General features: G+C 39.1%; 1 protein-coding gene across 4 annotated transcripts in view; it reads left to right on the top strand.

The window, feature by feature from the left end:
• The window catches only part of LOC102699246 (OX-2 membrane glycoprotein), a 41,480-nt gene that overhangs the window by 7,860 nt on the left and 12,180 nt on the right, over positions 1 to 21,440 (top strand). The window contains exons 4-8 of one of the 4 annotated variants that reach the window (XM_015363528.2): positions 1,111 to 1,428; positions 4,023 to 4,349; positions 7,083 to 7,364; positions 14,329 to 14,460; positions 16,271 to 16,714. In XM_015363528.2, the coding sequence (XP_015219014.2) occupies positions 1,111 to 1,428; positions 4,023 to 4,349; positions 7,083 to 7,364; positions 14,329 to 14,460; positions 16,271 to 16,278 (1,067 nt within the window). In that variant the 3' untranslated portion in view covers positions 16,279 to 16,714. Of the gene's footprint in view, positions 1 to 1,110; positions 1,429 to 4,022; positions 4,350 to 7,082; positions 7,365 to 14,328; positions 14,461 to 16,270; positions 16,715 to 21,440 lie in introns of those variants that run through there. The other 3 variants (XM_015363527.2, XM_015363530.2, XM_015363529.2) reach the window with 3 other exon arrangements.

Genomic DNA, 21,440 nt, shown 5'->3' on the forward strand with positions numbered 1-21,440 from the left:
CTCTGTTGTTAGAACAAGTCTACCTCTGCCAGACAGCATTAACCACTCAACACTCTGGGGCATTAACAGAGCTGATCGCTAGCTTGCCCTTCAGCCAGTGTCACAGAATTCATTCTATTTCATCGGAGTCTTACTGTGATGCAATGTGCATGCAAATCTTACCACACTGCAGGTGACTGTCCTCTTTAACACAAATACCTCTCCTCTTAGCTAACTTAGACCAAAGCCACAAGCCAATCTCCATGCCTTGTTAACCAAACTCTTACTTACTGTGTCCTCTTTTTATGAAGAGATCTTCCAGATCTTCTGCTTGTGCTCTAGAATCTGCTCTAGTGGCACAAATGCTTTGTGTCCCTAAAAAACTGGGACACTGACAAATTATTATAAAGTCACCTAGAATGCAAACTAACTTTGGTGAAACAGAGTGGTTCTATCTGTTGGAATGCAGCATCTAGCATGGAAAAATGCTTCAATTAATTTTCACCATTGAATTTAAAATATAGATGCTATAGCCACTATATGATCCATTGTAAAACGGAAATTGTAATTACAGGAATTTAGAAATTCTATTGAAAAAATGAATCCCACTCTGCCCTCAGCAGTGCTTAGCCATTTGTGCACCAGGAATCCCTGTCATTATCTGTCATTTTGTGATCCAGGCTCTAAGCACAGCCTGTACTCAAGTGAGCACTTTTACTACTTGCTTCACTCATTAAATTGGAGAGTACAGTACGTGTTGTGAGTGTCTTAAACAGACTACCAATCCATGTCACTGAAACCGATACCATTACTTTTTTTCAATAGATAGCTTGTTGAGATCGTCATATCAGTTAGCTAACTGGGCTATGTTTTGAAACCTTTCTAATTTTATGAATAATTAGCAGGCTTTGTTTATCAATCACATCTGACTAATTGGCAGATGTTGCTTAACTTTACTCTTCCATAAAGCAAACTGGCTCCTTTTTCCACAACAGGGATGACCTTGTAAAGGAGAAAGCCAGAATTACAAGCTTGGTCTTCACAGTAAATCTGGAAATATGTGTTTGGGAGGTACCTCAAGGCACTGCTTGTGATGCATAATTGTAACTCTTGTCTGCTTACCTGTTCCAGGTGAAGTCACAAGTCATCAATATGTAAAAGGCATATTGGGAGAACGGTTTACCATCCAATGCAACATCAGCTTACAACCTGGGGAGTCAGTGATGCAGGTCAGATGGCTGGATGTGCAAAATAAGACTCTGCTTTCATACATCATGAATGAACACAAAACTGAAACGGAGGGTCGAGTGCTTGTAAATTTATCTCGGCCCGATGCGAGTGCCATTACATTCAGCTCTCTATCCGTAAAAGACGATGGTTGTCATAGGTGTGCCTTTGATGTGTACCCTAGTGGACTGCAAGAAGGAAAAACATGCATAACAGTCATTGGTAAGTCATTCACAGAAAGTGTCCTGACCTGTTTCTGTTTTTTATGCAAAGAAAGAAATTTGACTGTGGAGGAAAATATCCTAATATCCTAAGAGAATTTGTGCTAAACTAAAGGGTATGCCAACATTCAAAGCTGTCAGTTTATCAATATTAACTTTCTTAGGCTATGTACCTGCCCATTTATCTGATTTTCACAACAGCCTTGTGTTGGCTCCTCCCTCTATATTCACATTTGTATCAGATGCAACTTTTCTGGGAGTGGTTAAATTTATTAGAAAAATCTATTTCCTCGGTACTAGATCATGATTATTCAGCTCCTTCAGAAATCCCTCCATTCATTTTTATTGAGAAAGCTGGCGAGCGTTATGTTAACACTTAAAACAAGTGACGATTCTGCAAGATGACACAGATGAATACCATTCTGTTAATGTTTTGATTTTTTTAGCTGCGTATCAAACTCTAGATTCTTGTTTATTGTGAAAACGTGAAGCTTGATTTTCTAAGTGTGCTTGTGATCTGGAAACAATCTCCGTGTTTAGTTTTTAATAATATAATTTGCATAATAATTAGCTAGGTATTTTATTTGTTTAAATTCTGTTAGTGTAATGTTTAAATTGTGCATTATACTTAGTATGCTGCAATAAATAATACCATATATTACTATACAAGTGTGACTATATTGTGTTTTCCTTGTCTTGTGAAGTACATGCAGGAAGAAAATGTTTTTTTCCCATTATGATTGTGAGAGAATAAGATGCTTGAATATTGAATATTTTGGCATTTTCAATATAGCCCCAAAAGTTGTGGAACGGGGGAAATAGCAGTGTCTTACATGTTTATTTTTTTAACCTAAAGAAGTTATGTTAGCAATTGAAAACCAAAGTCTTTAAATGATGGCAGGCCTCATAAACAGATTGAGAAGTTGTTTTCCTGTTTGGCCACAAAAAGAGCCCATGATCTGTGGCACAGCTCCAGGCAGGAGCCCTTGCCAGCTGGAAAGTCTCACATAAGAAACTTCTTCTGCGTCCCCTTTCTGCAGCGGTTACTGCTGAATACACTAAACCTCACTTCCGCAGCTGGTCTGTGCACTTGCTGGTCTTTATTAGGCAATTTTATAGATGTTTTCGTGGCAAATTTAAAGGGCATAAAAATGATAATTCTGCAAGGATGTATGTATTTTCAGTTTTTCACATGTGTTTTCCCTTTTGTGGGCAGATTGTGATCACGGCGGTCCTTTTACATAGGCAGTTTTACTTGTCCTATATCATAAGGGTACCTTCAGGTGGATCGTTGTCTTTCAAGTCTGAAATGTATGCATCTGGTGTGTCCACAAAACCAGACGTAAACCACTGAGAATCATCCACATTCAAACACATTGCACATGATAAGGACAGAGTGCAAAAAAATCCTGGCATTTAATAGCTTTGGATTTTTTTTTATTTTGCAATAGATTGTGAAACTATCTGTTTTGATACTTTCTCAGTTCTCAAGTTACAGGCGCTAGGCAAGGGGACAAGAGTTGACCAGAGTACCTTCGCGCAGTGATGCACCTTGCTGATTTAGAAAAGCTAGGGAAAAAGGCTTTGAATGTATCAGAATTGGAACTCTTGATTCCTGAATTGAGTCATTCCCTTACTTCGCCTGAATGACCCCAAGGATTTCAAGTTTTTGCGAAGTGTAAAGGCTGTGACGGTTCAGGGCCTGGGCCAGCTATGACTGCTTTAGCAATGTGGAGGCCCAGTAGCCTGACAAACCAGTAACTGAGGTTTGTGGTGAAAAGAAGATATTTTCCACACAGACTGAAGTGGTAAGGGGCAAGCCACTCCTGGAAGTAACAGCAAAATGACTTCTTCACCAGAAGAATAGACATTGGTTAACAAATATGTATCTTTCTATGACATAAAAAACAAACATTGCTGTGTCATCAGCAAATATTCTTTCTGTTGCAATAAAATATACACAGAGTATCTGAGTTAGTCTAGCATGGGGCAGGGGGTGTTATCTTATGTTATCACTGGTGTTATGACAGAGATATCTAGTATCTCTGTGAAATAACGAAAAGCCCTCAAATCGGAACACATTGCCCTGATTTCTGGTGCTTTTAAATAAAGCTGAATTTCTGTAATTCACATGTTTCACAACCCAGAAAAGTCTGGTATTCCCAGAGGTGTTATTTGTGTCGATAAAAAGAAAATGGCTTGCCAATAGCCATATCACCCTTCAACACACAACTGGCAGCCCTGTTGAAGCTCAGCAGGTGTGAGCCTGGTCAGTATCTGGATCGGAGTCCTCCTGGGAAAAACTAAGGTTGCTGCTGGAAGAGATGTTAGTGGAGCCAGTAGGTGGTGCTCACCCTGTGGTCTATGTGGGTCCTAATGCCGCAGAATACTGAATGTGTTAGAACTGTACAGAATGTTTCCAAACATAGCTCTATGGCTATTTTTTGACAAGGCCATCCCTGCCTTTCGGTTATTCCTTAAATGTCACACACTACAGGTGTCTATCTTTCTGCAAGGAGTAAGTTTGGAATCAACCCAAGTCAGGTCAGGTCCTACAGCACTGATGCCAGGATTTCTCCTGTTCTGTTCTTCCAGCTGAGGTGAAACCAGGCAGCAACAAGACTGTGGTGAGCGGGAAATCCACAGACTTGCAGTGCAGCTATGGGGTCGTCAAGCACGTCCAGCAGGTCCTGTGGAGAAAAATCACTCCAGGGTCCAAGGCGGACGTTGCCTCTTACAGCAAGATGGACAAAGGCAGTGTCAAGGACCTCTTCAAAGACCGCTTTACGATCAGCCAGGGGCTGCAAGAAACCAGGATCTCCATCTCGCCAGTGAAACCGGAAGATGACGCCTGCTTCTCATGCGAGTTCAACACCTACCCGTACGGGACCAAGAAAGGAGTCACTTGCCTCACTGTCTATGGCAAGTGTGCTTGACTTTAACACGCTGTTCTCTTTCAGAAGGTTTTAATAGAACCTGACAACAGTGGCCTCAATGTTTTTCTTTAGCTGTATTTCCTGTAATTGGACTCGAGGTCAGAAGATGCTGGAGGCTTGTGTTATTTAAAATAAAAATAATAAATATCGGCACTGTCAGGAAGTGGGCACATTAAATTACAGTCTAAAAGAGCTGATAGTGGGCAAACAATAATTAACTATTTGATGATGCAAGAACTATTTTGAGGAACATCATATGTCCTTATAAAGGTATTTTTACTAAACATGATTATGTGTTAATAGCTTGTTCAAAGCAGCCACCACTCTTGCTTCTAATCATAGCAAAGCTATATTTTTTTCCCTCTATAGTACCCTTTCAACCCTTGCAGACAGAGGAATTTGCCTAATTATAGGTCATACAGCGTTCACTGTTCCTTTTGGCCAGACTCCCTAGGAGTGCACACTCGTTGGTGGGTCCCAGAATATGCACAGCATATCTGCATAGTTCCTCAACATGCAGAACTTGAGTTAATAACCTCTGCAAGGCTCTCAGCCCTTCTTGGTGATACAGATACTACTCCCTGTTTGTTGTAGTGTCACCTATGGGTGATACCCATACTTTTCAGGAAACTGAAGTCATTTGTAGATCCTCATCTTACTAGGAAAGGCGATGAGCTAAGGAAATGATTAGTTGCTTTTGACTGTTGTAATTCACTGGATTAAAGATTCTAAAGAAATCCTGTCCCTGAGATCTGAAATGTGCTATTACTTCTATAAAACTCAAGAGAATAGGTCTTAGGGTACATATATTGTACATATATTTGTTGAACAGAATTGTTCAAGTGTAAGTGACCCCTCATAGCCAAGCTGCACAACTGCTTTTAGGAAGTATCACAGTTCAGCAGCTTTAATAGGTCTTTTAAAATCACCAGCAGCTTTAGACCAGGGAAGACATTAATGTTCTTTCAGTCAGATAATTTGTTAGAACTATGGAGCAGATTCCAGTGCCTGTCCTTCTCCACCATTGTCTCCCAGTATGAGAGGTTTGATCAGTGTATAATAACGAGAGCGCTGTAGTGCCACATAGGTTTCATCATTACAACTGTTGTGCATTAAAGTTTTAAATCGCCTAACAAAAAATAAAAGCACCGGTACTTTATGTGCCTTATTTAGTGTTTAATTGCTGTTACGTTTATATGAAGTTTGTTGACACAGTAGAATATGTTTTTACACAAAGGGTTGTGGATGTCTGAATGGCCATGTTGAAGAAAATGATAAGCTGGTTTCTTTCAAGAAATGGCTGGATGAGAGTCCTTGGTCCTTGGATTACTTAGCAATTAGAATGTTTTAACATTCAAAGACTTTTGCAAAATGTTCTTTATTCATAATCATGTGAAATTCACTGAGAATTCCAAAATAGCATTTAGATAAAATATTTCATTTATCTCTTTTCTAGATGTCTTGCAAGATTATTTGCAGCAAACTTGATTCTCAAAGTCTTTGCTCTGTAACAGAAGGCTTTAAAAATCATTCTACTAATTGGTTAATGTGATTTTGTCACAGAAATGCACAGAAAAGTGTGCTAAAGATTCTCTTTTATTTATTATGGAACTGTCAGATGCCAGCTGAAAAGCAAATAAGACATTTAGAAAAAGGATTTCTAACAAACCATGAAAGAAGCTATTGTAGCAATTTAATTAATTCAGATCACAGCCTACAGAGTGAATGTATCCTGTTTCTGTTCACATACTACAGGGTCTTTCTGTTGTGCTCTTAGTAAACAGCTATTCTTCTGTTTCAAGATGATGCATCTTCTTCCAGTTTAACACTTCAAACACCAAAGGCATGAGCAGTTGTACTGTTGTTTTCAGACAGTTCAACATCATCTTTTATTTAATCCATTTTGACTCCTGTGCTTTGTAATGGTTCATTAATATTGAAACCGGACTAGCCTGTTAGTCTAAACAGGCCCTGCCAACAGTATTGCATCTGCAGAGACCGAGTTGTGTCTATAGCAAAACTGTCTACTATTGCAATTTATAATTTATAACTATAGTGAAATATATTGCATGTTATAACAATCTTTTAGTTTTTTGGACAACTAGTCAAAAGTGTTGGTGTACCTCTTAATATTATAGAGAGACAGAATACCAATCTGTTGTTGACAACTGGAGAATCAGGTACCAGTTCCCATCTCAAGCACAAACATGGCAGGCAAGCTGGGCACCAAACATGGCCCGTTCAGAGCTAAAGAAGGTGTAAAGGACAATTTGTTTTCATATGAGCATTATATGAGGGTTAGTTTTAAAGTAATGCTGCCTGAATATTCTCTCATTAGCAAAGTGGTATTGAAAAGTGTAGCAGTGTAGTGTGCTGCCAATGGGGACTCTTTAATTAGCCTCATATCCGCAAGTTCCCTGTAAAATAATGACCATAATGACCCTTGTAGCTAGTAGTGTAATTCTGATATTTTAATATGTTAAGCATCCTTAAATAGTAGAGACTCATAATCTAGGTTTCATATGTCCACTTCTATTTTGACAATTTTACCTGAACTCTGATGAAACCAACAGTATAAAACACGCAGGTATTTTATTTTAGAGCACCTAGCATATGGATTAAAAGGACAGTGAAGTATCTGTTTACACACCTGGGGGAAAAGTGTTGGTTTATGTTTTGCAGTATGAATGTTTAATGTTATTCATTCTCTGTGTTTCAGTTTTGCCAAAGCCTCAGTTGGATTACAGATCTCTAGGACCTGGAATCATTGGAGCCAACTGTTCTGCTGTCGGGAAACCAGCTCCGGAGATTTCATGGAATGTAGAGACTGACAACAGGACGTTTAATGTTAGCCATTCCTCAAAAGACCGTGCAGATGGGACCACACTGGTCATAAGCACTTTATTTGTGCAAGCCAGTTTATTGGATGAGAAATCCGTCAAATGCATAGTCCACCACCGAGGCCTAGAATCGCCTATTGGAGTTACTCTGAACACCAAAAGTGAGTCATTTTCTATTTATTTAAGCCCCCGGATTCAGCTGTTGAAGGATTCTTTAGCACAACCATTCTAAAGAGCTGTTAAAAATTTCAGGTTGTGTTGTATACTGGTGTGTCTGTTTGGGGTCCTCAGAAGTAAATAATAATGATAATTTCTTGCATGTGAATATTATATTGTATTATATATGTGTGTATTATACACTGGATTAGGGACTTTCTCACAGAACACAGATCAGCCTCAGAGAATTCACATCAACAGTGTATTATCAGATGAATTGGTTTAAAATACAGGTGCCTCTCTAATAATAATCCTTACACTTACATAGCACTTTTCTGAACACTCCACTCAAAGTGCTTTACAGGTATTGGGGACTCCCTTGAACTGCCCTCCCACCAATGTGCAGCCCCCGCCTGGATGATGCGATGGCAGTAAAAGTGCACCAGTCCACTCACCACATGCCAGCTATCAGTGTATACTTTGTACCACAATTCAGTTCTCAGAATGGCAGGGAGTAACACTCATCCACTCTGTCCTCATTGTGTAATGCAAAGTGTAATTCCTTAAAAAGTTTGCCACGGTAATTTGCTATGATATTTTTGTGGTGTTAACCTGGATTTACTTATCTTTCCCCATTGCCATGGCTTGAAAAGGCTTTATTGCAAATGACAAGTTTATTGTCATTAAAAGTACCCTTTTTTTCTGCTTTTATCATGGTAGCTCACTGAAAGGTTTCACTATGTGAAAATGCTGAATCTTGCCTGTAGAAAGATAACAGGCATCGCTGGCTTATTCTTGCCATCTCTGAGGTGGGGCTGTGCTCCGCCCCTGACCGTGGCTGCTGGCAGGCTGAGAGAAAACGCTCTCTCTAGATGGTAGCAAGTGCTGCTGCTCCCCAAGGCTCAAGCCTTGGCTCCTCCAGCCTGGTGCTGGAGAATTCTGCACTGTCTGGGTTTTTGGAACCGACTGTTAACTTTCATGAGTGACAGAAATAATTGGTGAAGCTGCCCGTCTTTCTTCCTGTGATTCATTTCTCTTTAATATTCACAGATTGCATTAAGTTATTTCGATGCCCAAAAAATCTTGATTGATTTGAGCACTGGACCGTTGGAAGGCAGAACATCCACCTTCCTCCTTCTTCCTTGCTCATGTTCCAGACAAGTGCTACAGTATGTACTCAGCAGCACTGAATGCATTAGACTGCTGTGCGCTGTTGACAGTTTTTCACAGAGTTTAAAGATGGAAGTAGATCCAGTTATACTTGTTATTCAAGCCGTGAGGTGGTGTTTGCATGCCACCAGAGGCTTCAGGTTTCTTGTTTCCCTTCCGCACCTGGAAGTCCTAGGAGGGAGGTGTCTGTGAGAACGCAGTGGGGTGAGACATCGTGCAAAGGCAAGCTGACCTTGATCAAATGTCCAGTGGCATCCACAGATCCCCAGTGCTTTTTCTTGACTCGCCCTCATTAACCAGTTTTGTTTGTCAGCATTTCCAGTGGCATCAAGAGAGAAGGTCACATCCGCTTCCTGAATATCTGGCCCTAAAATTAAAGTTTGTGATGCAATACTCTGCTCGTAAAAGGCATAATTCATTTATACTATGAATACACAATCTCTCGTCCAGCACAGCCAACAGAAGAACAAAGATAATAATGAAGTGTGTTAGTGACATATCAGGTCACAGTTCTTAGTTTTCCCCTGTGTGATAGTATTTATCACAATCTGCAAGAATTTTTTTTTTCCATCCTGGGAATACAATGTCATGTAATATAATTTGTCAAGTTGTTATAATCAGATGGAGCAAACATTATCTTGTTTGAGTTTTGCATTTAAAACCATATGTACCATCTCTATTAGCCTTTGACCAGCAATATAAAACCCTTAGAGAAGTTACAAAGCTGATGATGATGTTCTCTGTAAGGCCATGGAGGGATTCTTGGTATAATTATTTCTGACAAAGACAAATGTTATGACCGAATGTAGCAGTTCAGTAGTTATTTTAAAATAAGGAAGAAAAAATGATGAATCTTTTCCATAGCATGGATGTGGACAGGCCTTTAAAGGTCCTTTTCATCATAAAAGTGCCCCCGCTAAGAAGTAGAACAGCCACGTGATATTTGTTGGGGGGAAAAAAAGCCTTTTTCTGAACTAAGTGCTCGCCAGCGGTAAGCGCCATATCATTTGTTTTTCGAATCCCATCTGTGTCAACATTGTACCACCCTGAAAGGTCTTTCTTGAAAATAAACACATACAGCCTTTCCAGAAAGTTACTGTGCGTTGACTGAATGGATCAAACTGAGTTACTTTTACAGTTAAAGTGATGTAGTCCTATTTCCCTACTCTCTGTGAAAACACATATGCCGTGCCACAGAAAACAAGACGATTTTCTTGTTTCTTATTCCAACCATTATCTCTTCCCCACAGCCGCTCAAGAGTCTGGCAAAATAAAATCTCTGTGGTAGTGTCTGGTGTGGGCTGGCACATAAGTCAGAGGTGAAGAACACAGATTTGCGCTCCTAGTGGCCTGTGTATTGTATGAACAAGTCTTCGGTTCTCCCACCCAGACCCTGGGCTCATGGTGGCAAAGCTAACTAATTAAGAAATCATAAGTACTGTATCTTACGTTCTTATGAATGGAAATCATGCTGTGCCAGTTAAGTTGTCTTTGCTGTTCCTCCCCGTTATTTCAAACCATATTTAACATGCAGTCCATGAATGCCGAAATAAAGAATTTTTCATTTCACTGGTTCGACAGTGTTAACATAACAGTTTGGAAATATAATAAAATACTAATCTCAAATTCCAGTCTGTCAGTTTAGAAAGATGTGTATGTACTTTTTCATCCCTTTAAGCAGCTTCTGTAAGCTCCCACCAGCTTATCTGTTTGATTGATATTTAATATCATTCAAATAACTAACACTGGAATAGGTCTATAAACAGTGGAGGTTGAAAAGACAGTGGGCAATAGGGTTTTTTTGCTTGTTTGATATAGATAGGCTAAAGTTTAGAAGACTGTTACTTTTTTAGTGCAATTTAGTACAGGTCTTCATGTAAGGGAATGTGTTTTTTTCAAGTGGTGGAAACATTTTATTTAGCAGAAACTAATTTTAAAATCGATCAGGTTGCAGAATCTCCAGCTAATAGGGATTTACAATATTCCAGATGAAAACCAAAAAATCAATATATTTGATGAAGACAGATTGTTTATATGGATATTTCTATGTATTAACATTGAACTTTAATGTTGTTAATGTTGTTTCTGATACAGAAATGTTTCTGTCACATTCAGTGAATTACTGATTTATGGTTGTCTTCTCTTTATTGTATAAAGGTCCTGAGAATTGCAGTTTATGTTCACAGATCTAGCAGAATATCACAACAGGCTTAGTTAATCGTAATTTTAGATGGATTTTTTTTCATTTGTTGGCTTAAACACTCAAAAATGCAACTTTGATGCATTAGGAACTGAGCGTGCTGGCTCTGATGGGACTTTTGTCTGTTCCTCCTGGCTGAGCTCGTAATTTTTCATCTGTTTTTTTTAAGCGAATTTAACACAGCTACTCCAAGCCAGGAAACTAAAAATAAAAATTCTGACACTTAGATAAAGATTCTCATGACAAAAGCTCTTGAACTTTATCAGCAGTATAAACTCAAATTAAACATGGCAAGCTAAGTGGGAAAATACTTTCACAGATGAATCCGATTATCACTTGTCATTTCATTTCCTGTTGGGAATTTCTTTGTTTTCCTTGTAATATGATTAACGTCTAGGCTATAACGATTTGTTTGTATCTTGACATTAAATCTTAATCTTAAATTAACATTACTTTGTATTTTTGGTTTTCCAGATCTGTAGAAGAAGTTACTTCACCACGTATCATGTGGTTTGTGTTTTTGTATAATGTCATTGGTGGGATGTTATTCTTAAATAAAATAATGTTCCTAATCTTCAAATAATGTTAATGTGCATAAATAAAACTGGACCGACCCTCAATCCACCAAAAGTTTTGAAGGGGATCTCCAGTCCCAGTTTCTCAGACTGGTTATGAAATCTTGGTAACAAAATAAATTCATTGACGGTATAGAAAAATTTAACAAATTTCAAATTAAGCACAAAATCAGGAACCTTGTGAAAGTACTGTAAGTCACCATGTTGTCACTGTAATGAATCATGTAATGGGATGAATGAGCAAATAAGTACGGGTTGTGCAGCACACATTTCTATGGAAGCCTGTTTCCGCCAGGGAGTAAAAAAAACGTGCTATGGTATCTCGCAATTGCGACTTAGTATCTCAGAATTCCGACTTAAAAACTCAGAATTTCGACCTAGAAACTCAGAATTCCGGCTTTATATCTCGCAATTGTGACTCTTTATCTCACATTTATGACTTCGAAATAGCCCACATTTCATTGTCTGTCCTTTTGTTATTGTAACGGATTCGGGTTCCAGGGCTTGTGCCCTCGCCGCTCCCACCCAAGTTCATACATCCCTGTTTTGCGCAGGGGAGGGCGGTGCTGTCACCATACTGCAAACAGATTGTAAAACCTGTATATCGGCCGGTCCGTTACACTAGATTCATAAATCGTACAGGATCATAAGATCTGTAGGCCTGAAGACTTGTCTTGTACAGTGCCCTGATAAAAATCAAATTTATTACACTCATTTTTATGGAATCCCATTCCCGCCAGTGAGGCTTCCATAGTACCTGGATGGAATAGTGGACGGTGGGCTTTTTTAAAAAGTTTTTATTTAAACACCAGAAATACAAAAATGGAGAATTTAGACCATTTGGACTTTGGAGAATGTTAAAAAAAAGATACAGAAATAAACACTTCACATCCAGAGGAATTCACAGTTATAAAAGCTGAAACTTGTACTTTTTACGTATTTCCATTGTATGTCCTTTTTTACTTAAAAAAGAAGGTCTTCTTTAGCTCAGCTGGGAAGACCTGGGTTCGAGCCAATGCAGTGAGTCACGAACTAGGGTGGGAACGGCGAGGGCACAAGCCCTAGAACCCGAATCCGTTACAATAACAAAAGGACAGACAATGAAATGTGGGATGTTGTGAAGTCGCAATTGCGAGATATAAACTCGGAATTCTGAGTTTTTAAGTTGCAATTCTGAGACTGATTCAATTCTGATTGCCTCGTTCTGAATCACAGAGCATGGTGCTGTGCATACCCTGACATTTGGTCTATTTTGTGACGAAAATTGAGGTGACATTTTACACGTGACAGTGTACATTTTACTTTATTGTAGTTTGAAATTCACTCATCAATGCTGATTCTTTGGAACGCTGAAATATAAAAATAGGGTTGCAGTTCCCCTTTAAGGAGATTCTGTAATTGATTTTTAAAAATCAATTCCAGTGTGGTTCAACATTATTAGAATATGGAGTACAGTACTGCTTGAATAGTACTTGAAGATTTTCTCAGAGTGCATGGCAGTGGAAATCATAGAAATTATTTAGATTGTGTTGCCAAAGTACCCATGTTTTTTGTACACTAGGCAGTAATCACCAGAGGTGGCTGGAGTTTGCTAATCAAGTTAAGGAAATATATGCCTTTGTAGACTATATTAATGATTATTTTTAGTGTATGTCCAATCAGTGAGTTGTGACCATGTTAGTCAATAACGGTTTCCTTAATGAATATCAACTACACTGTTACAAAATTAGAAACATCTCCATTTTTTAATTAAAGGCCTAATTTTTGAATAACACATTCAAATGAACTGTCAACTAGAGTAAAGAGTCTTTACTCTGCAAAGTATATATAGCGGGCCTTCTGCAATCTCTAATCATGCTTGATTATGATGGCAGTTTTGCTAAGCCATTACTTGGTGTCTGTAGTGTTGTCTTCGAAGGATTTGTATAGATCATTTGCTTAGACGAAAAAAACATGTCAGGGGCAACTCTTGTTTTTCCTGGTTTGTTGCCAAGAGTTATTTCAGTCACATACAATTATGTGACTTAAAGTTTTATATATGAAGTACTTAAAAAGACGGAAATATATTATATTGTTTTTCCCAAATGTTAAAAAACCCAAAAAAGTAAAACAAACGCCAAGAAACACGTGTTTCATTTTTCCAGATGTTGATATTCAGGGTAAAATGGCAAAGAGTGTGACTACAAATATGTCATAGAAACAGACTGTAGTACATGACTGAAGTTTTTTATGGGTAATACATGCTTAGTAATGTAGTATTATTTAATACTCTTGTCTTAAATGGTATAAACATTAAACTTTTGCTTAAAGAATACATATTTTACACATTCAATTCAAATAAGAAGTGGTTCTAGTTCAGGTGGTTTAATTATTATAGTAGCTAACAACCCACACACAGTGGAACGTTCAATGAGTGATATGATTAACTATTATCAGCCTGGCGACAGAGGTGTGTATCAGAATATTCAACAGCTGAATCCTTGGGTTGATATATAGGTACCAAGAGCCCACTGGTGCTCTGTTGTGTCCTTCGTGGGACATGACTCTTATCATTTTTGTACTTCCAAGCACATCTTATTTTTAAATATTGACTGATAATCTGGGGCCTGTCTAAGTATTGTACAATTCACATCATAGTTGTATACTCTGCATTCTACAAAATGTTTAATTGTCACGATGTTAGACATATTCTGTAATTTGTATCTTTCTGGTTGTTATCGTTGGAGCAGGACTTCAGATAGTTGTGACTGCAATACAGAATGCTGTTTTGATTAACTACTCTTGGAGAGGTTTTTTTAGACATTGGGATACTACCATTACAGTATGGCATGTGATGTTTTATTGATTAAAGCTGTTACATAGATTCTTCTCTTGCCATGAATGGACACAGGTTCAAATGTGGGAAGTGAAACACCCAAAACTGCCGGGGAAACAGTCTCTTGTTTGAATCTGCTGGACGTGGAAAGGAAGTGTTTGGAAGTACATCTATTGCTCTGCAGTGATGCCCATCTCACACTGTCACAGTCCATGTCTTGTGTGCTTCTGTTACAGTTGGGACAGCTCTGACGATTCTCATCACAGTTACGGCAGTGGCAGCCCTACTTGTTCTGTGCCTGTGCATATGTCTGTGGAGATGCTTCTTACGCAAAGACGATGGTAAGTGCCTGTCTGAGATTTTCTTTTTCAGGTCATTAGGTCTTGATCTGAAATGTTGCAGGTTTTAAGTGTCCTCTTTTATTGTATCTATTTGGCAATGCAGCGGGAGGCTCGGTAGTGCTTGTTTCAGAGGAAGGTGTATGCTGTGATTATTTCTCCAGCAGCAGTTAAATATCATAGGAATAAACCAGGCTGATTGGTAACTAAATTCTTTTGACAAAGAACCACATTTTCGGTGTTTTGAGAGGCTTCACCCATTAAAGGCACTGGCTCTCAGTGAAGATTGAGCTATATTATCCAGTAATGGCAGGCTCGTGCCTGGGTCACATCACTACCCGGCAGTGACGTGGGTTCTGTAAGTGGCACATCCTGTGACATGTCAACATTTGATTGGCTTAAAAGGTGCCATAAGTTAAGACTTAAAATCTTATCAGTTTCAAATTAGATGGTTATATAACAAACTAATTGTTAAAAGCACAGATTCATAAAAAAACACATTTATATTTTGTCTGTCTAGATATTTCATCAAACTGTGTTTTCAGGTTTTCTGTTTAATTACTTTTACATTGTGTTGAATAAAATATGCTATCCTGGGACTCAAAATAGCATTTATAAAGATGGAGTAGTTGCAACTGCTTAAGGAGCTCATAGTTTGTCTGAAGGATTCAGTTGATGGTTCATGATTGAGGAAGTATAAATAAGAAACTATATTAGTGAAAGAAATTATATTAGTGAAAGTTGTAAATAATTGTTTCCTTTATCCACTTATCTTGGCTTTATGCAGGGGAATGTTGTGTTGCAGTTCACCTACTCTTTGTAAGCCCTTTGAGAATCATAAATTTGAATTTCCATCAAATGAAATACATTAACTTAGTTTATTAGCTATTGGCAGGTCTTCCTCACTTCCTCTTTAAGACATACCGCTTCAGTGAATTTCCATCAACAATCCATGTGGGATTTAAAGCCTTTTATCTTTGTTGCTATGTGTAGAGAACATCTCCAATAACAAAGGGTGTAACTGATTTGGAACAAAAAAACTATTTGAAATGGCTAAGAATGAATTCACATCTTTCATTTTCATGCCATATAACAAAAAGGTAATCTGCCTCCGGTCAGAGAAATCAAGCTCCACAGAGACAGGAAACCCCTTGGCTACAAGAACGTGAGGCCAAAAGGCCTGACCTGTGAAGCAGTAAACATGTAGTGAAAGGGGTAGAAGCAGGAAACAGAAACTCCAGCCCAGTTCCTTTGCCTGTCTTAATGATTTGTTGCTCCATCTTCACCCTTCTCTATGTTTTGAATGGGACTGATAAAGAAAACACTGCCGCAGGAACACCCATTGCAGCCCATGGGCACCTTTTTAATCTTTTGTCTTTTTTTACGTAGTGAGTGTGAAACCTTCAGGTCTCTTTCTCGAGCAACCAATATAAATTAGGTAATGACAACAAGAAACAGCAATTCAACAGGAAAATAAGGGAATGTTCTGGAGCACAAACTGGGATCCGTGATCGAGGTACTGCGGGTCCGGGCCGTGGTCACAGTGCTGCCAAGCCATGACTTGGATTCTCCCGCTGGCCCTCTGCTGACTTTGGGAGATGCTTTGGGATTAGGAGGCAGGGCTCTCTGGGTTACTGGAGATGCAGCAACTCCTGCAGGCAACGCCACCCTTGTGGTGCTGCTGGTGAAGGACACACCTCTTTCCCCACAATCAGCCATCACTGAACCTCCTGGAAAGGCCTGAATTAGGAATGAACACTTGGGAAACAGGACAACTCCCAGCTCATGCCATTTCTTTTCTTTATGTGCACAGCTGGGTGATGAGCTCTTCCTTCCCAGGATGCATTGCTCACTTCCCTTCACCTCCTGCAGCCCACCCTTGTGCTGTCACGCCCTCATGAGGGAGTGCTGACTGACCTGCACCTTGCACAGCCAAGCATCAAAGCCAAGGAATGACTGAATTCTTCTCATAGCTACTGAACCACCACTAATATACAGATAAGGGATATGGGGTATTGTCTATATGCGATGAATAGTAATGATTGATTTTGGGTGAATTCGAGTTTTTAGACAATTGTTTTTTTTATTTTCTTACATGCAGAGGGCACTTTTTGTGGGCACTTTTTTGAAAATTGTGTTTTTAGCTTTCTGCCTTTTTTTACCAAGTGAGATGTTGTAGTGCCTCATATTCTCTCTTTTTGACATTCTGCTGAATTAAAACAATTGAACCTGGCTCGAAAGAGTAAGCAATGTTTCATTGATAAAATAGAAATAAGTGTGGATCTGTAGTGAAAAGAGTAAGATGCTTACTTAATTAAGCCTGTTACTATACCAGACATTACTATACAAATCAATGACAGACAAATCCATTTGTGCAGTGAAGACTTGCAGGCCTCCTGTACTCTCCAGTGATACAAAGACCACACAAAACCAGGTGCACAAATTAATTTATACTGGAGTCTTGTTGGCTAATATGAATTGAGACTCTTTCATTAAGACATTTCTTAGAAAGTGGTTATAACAGCAAACATGAATGTTCTTATTAGGAAACAGCTGTGATTTTATGGATTTGTCTATAATGTGTTTAAACTGGCTCAGGGCCACCTTTCTTACCACTGAAGTAAAGGCATCAAATATGAATTAGTGATAATTGCTGCTTATGAAATTAAGTGAAGGAGCACAGACATGAGCTAATCACAACACTCTAATTTGAAGTGTTTTGTGGTTCAACACAGTGTTGAGTGCTTCTGCCTCCTCAGGCGGCTACCACAGAAAAGCACATTTACTGGAGTAGCTTTCAAAGGCTTCTTGTAATTGAAAACACAGGAAATCCTTAAAATATCCCTGAGTTATAATAATTATTATTATTGTTCCCATTTATTTTTAAATCAGCTTCACTCAGTGAATTTATTATTTAGTAATAAATAAGCTTCAAATGTTGCTGTTCAAAGGGTTATTTTCCACATCCACAGTGCTGACATTTTCATGCCCACATGTGGAGTCTGTCCTTTGTGACAGAGCACAGTAGGTCTGGGGCACAGGTAGTTCGAATGCCCACTGTTAGCTGAAAAGAAACGTTGCCTGAGACTGAAGAACAGGCTCCTGTCATAAAGGACTGCGTACCTTTGTTTCTCACACAGTGCCACTGGAAGAGGCTGCCACACAGAGCTCGATGAGCACAGGGTGTAGGTCCACGTCCGACAAGACTGAAGCCCTTGAAATGTTTTACTACTAAGTCTTAACAAGTTCTGACAAAGTTTACCCCTGTTTGGCAATGCTCCCATTTAAATATAATTATACCTTTTCTTTACAAGAATCTATATTTACAGACATATATTTTGTTAGTAAGTGAGCTGGCAGGAAGCTGCTCAGGATGAAGTCAGTTTTGGGTAAAAACCTGATGAACAATAATAGCAACAGTAGCAGAAAACTTTTCCTTAATTTCAGAAGAGGGAGTCTGCCACCCGCGGTAGTCTGACTCAAACAGACACGCCAGTCTTCCTCTCTGTGTCCTCTTGACACCTGAAATCCTTTGAGTGATTCAGTGATGTGCATCTTAAAAGTCTGCTCAAACAGCCTTCTCAATGGATCCCAGTATTTATTATTATTATTACCTGTCTGATTATGTTATTCAGCAGAACTTACATAGAAATGTATCATTTTTCTAGAGCAGTTGAGGTGAAGAAGATTGCTCAAAGGTACAACAACAGTGCTCAACCGCAGGTTTCAAACCCAAAACCTTCCAGGTTTAGGTCTAGTTTTAAGAGTCTCTGTTCTTCACTTTCTCAGTGCAGCCCTTTCCAGTAGCTGGAGATGTTACACACTTCCAAAATAGAAAAGGAGTGGCAATGTTGACTGATCTTACCGCACAGTGATATGGGAAAATGTACACTTGCATTGACAAAAGACCCACTGACTAACATCCACCACATTTAGAGTTTACTTTTGAATTCTCAAGACTTGATTTCACATTTTCTCTTTTGTTTTTTTTAATTTCAGCAGACGAAAGAAATGGTAAAACAAATATTTAGGTTTCAATCCTTTTGGTTTTTGAAATTTAATTAGAAGACAGGGTAAAACAAACATTGCAGTTTCAAGAGCTATCATTGTGCTATTAAAGTCCAGATTATAAGAAGACTTGCAAACTGCACGCATGGAATCCTGTGGAGACACATCGTCAAGTCTTGTGCAGGCTGTTAATTTACAAGTGGGTTGAAGTTAAAAGTATGTCTTGCCATAAAAGAACCTCAAAAATACTTTTTTTCCCCTCCGGTTTATGTTAAATATGTAATGCGTTACGGTTAACAAACAGAATGAGCAATCAGACTTCCGAAAGGAAGAGGAAGTAAAGGTTGTTTAGTAAATGTGGCCTAGAAGAACTGAAGATTTTTTGGTGCACTTGCGTGTGCATTTCTTTTTAGTAAACGGAACAATAACACATTGGTACCATTTGTTAATCTTTACCATTCATGGGATAAATTTACAGTTTGTGTGCATAGAAATGTTTTATTCTTGTTCCTGTCGGCGCCAGCAGCCAAATCACCCTGCAACTCACAGCTGGTAACCCACTGAAGCTCAGCAGGTGTGAGCCTGGTCAGTACCTGGATGGGAGACCTCCTGGGAAAAACTAAGGTTGCTGCTGGAAGAGGTGTTAGTGGGGAAAGTAGGGGGTGCTCACCCTGCAGTCTGTGTGGGTCATAATGCCCCAGTATAGTGACGGGGACACTATACTGTAAATAAGGTGCTGTCCTTCGAATGAGATGTCAAACCGAGGTCCTGACTTTCTGTGATCATTTAAAAATCCCAGGGTGTTTCTTGAATTTCCCAAAATTTCCCATTGGCCTTTACCAATCATGGTCTCGTAATAATCCCCATCTATGAACTGGCTTCACCACTCTGTCCTCCTCCCCACTGATAGCTGGTGTGGGGTGAGAGAACTGGTGCACTATTGCTGCCGTCGCATCATCCAGGTGGATATTACACATTGGGGGTGGAAAGTCCGCATTACCTGTAAAGTGCTTTGAGTGGAGACTCCAGAAAAGTGCTGAAAGTTTAAGGAATTATGATGATGTTTTCTGCCTGAGTGGCATGTTGTCATTAGGATTAGGGGTATGACCTTTTGTGTGGAATTTGCATGTTCCCCAGATTTGTGTGGGTTTTCCCTATGTGCTTCTCTTTCCTTCCGCTTGTGAGAGGCACTCTGGCTGGGCAAGTAGGTGTCTCTAGGTTTTACGTGTGCGGTACAATGGATAAACTTCCACTCCAGGGTGCGCCCTCAACTTGTTCCGAGCTTCCAGGATAGGTCCCATGATCCTTGTCAGGAGTCAGCGACTTTCTGATAATGGGTGGATTGAGAGGCAAAACGCAGATCTTGAAGAAATTCCTGTTGGTGCTGTGCAGTGATAATTGACCCATATTAATCAAAGGGCAAGGAGAGCAAATCAGGGCTCGAAGGACAGCAACTGCCTGTAATGTCTTTGTAGACATTAGCCCAAAGTGACAGTTTCTGGGAACTCCCTGTTGGCATCTGTTTGGACGCCTCTGATTTAGAATACTAAAGATGAGGACAAGGAATATTTTATAGTCCTCACCTGTTCTCCTGGTTTATAAATACACAAGAACATTAGAAGACCTGATTGGTGATCAGATGTTCATTGATTCAAGTATCGTTTCCACCCACCAAACTATCCAGAGGAAGCCAAAGTACCAACTTCAACAACATGGCTGGGTTGCTTTTCCACACTCCCACAGCCCTGTCTCTCCTGTTGCTTTAGTGGTTTTAAATACACTTCCACGTAGTCTCTGTACTGCACAGTATGTGTCTTCTGGTTTGTGTTAGTGCTGATGCTGAAGAAGTCTGCTGCTTTGAATTTGTAAGATAACTGATTTTCCACACCAGTTGCCTGTTAAAATGAGACTAAAACAATGTCGTTTCTGGCAGTGGAATGCAACTAGGCTTAAATGTGACCATATAAAAAAATGATGTATGCCCTTTATTTAAAGTTATGTCAGGTGTTTTCTTCCATCAGCACTTGTATCTGGGTGGCAAGAGAGACCACAGGTCTCATAAAACAGAAAAGCCAGCTGTATGTGTGGGACCTGCAAATCTGTCAACCACTGTCCTTGTGGTTAACCTAACCGCATGGCCAGTCTGCCAGTCAGTGCAAGGACATGGGACACCGTTTTGAATAACTTGTAGCTCAGCACTGCTTGCATATTTCCATAAACGAAAGGTAGAATCTGAACAAAATAATATAGAAACTTAAACTAATATTAGAAAATCTTGTATCTCAGGTTACGTTACGTCTCTAACGTCTCTAAATACGTTATTTTTACAGATTTCAACAATTGCTTTGAAACATGTAGTGCATAACTACTAAAGTGTAAATTCTTCACACAAACATCTAAACTACTCGCTTCATCATAAAAACCTTTAAACTGTCACTCTATCATTAAAGCAAAAGCAAAGGACAGAACCAAAAATACATATTTGAAGACTTCTATTTTAATCATTGAAACTAATATGAAGTAATTCTCAATATTCCTAGCAAAGTAAAATTGTTAGGAGCAAACGAATGATAAGAAATTATTTTAAATGCAGTATATGGAGCTTTAAATATAATAATGTAAAAGTTCAGGAAGAGGTCAAATCCTATTCCCCTGTGTATGAAAATCATGCCGATTGGCTTGCGCATTTTGTTTCACACCCCACTCTCTGCTCTATCTTCACTCCTGCAGCAGCTCCCTGGCTCATTCCTTCATTAAAGGTGAGTCTGAAATCTGTATTTTTCATGAATTTGCTTAGTATTTGGAATAGGTCTTTATGTGTCATCAGTCATATTTAAGGATCGGAACAGGTGATTCAGAGATCTGCATTTTGTATGGAAATACAGTAAACTGTGTTAGTAAGTTGCCATCTTAATTTTTTGTTTTGTGTTAGGAGTTTTGCTCATCTCTTAACAAATTATGTCAAAACAATTGTA

Source organism: Lepisosteus oculatus, chromosome 15, assembly GCF_040954835.1.
Source record: "Lepisosteus oculatus isolate fLepOcu1 chromosome 15, fLepOcu1.hap2, whole genome shotgun sequence".
Taxonomy (NCBI): domain Eukaryota; kingdom Metazoa; phylum Chordata; class Actinopteri; order Semionotiformes; family Lepisosteidae; genus Lepisosteus; species Lepisosteus oculatus.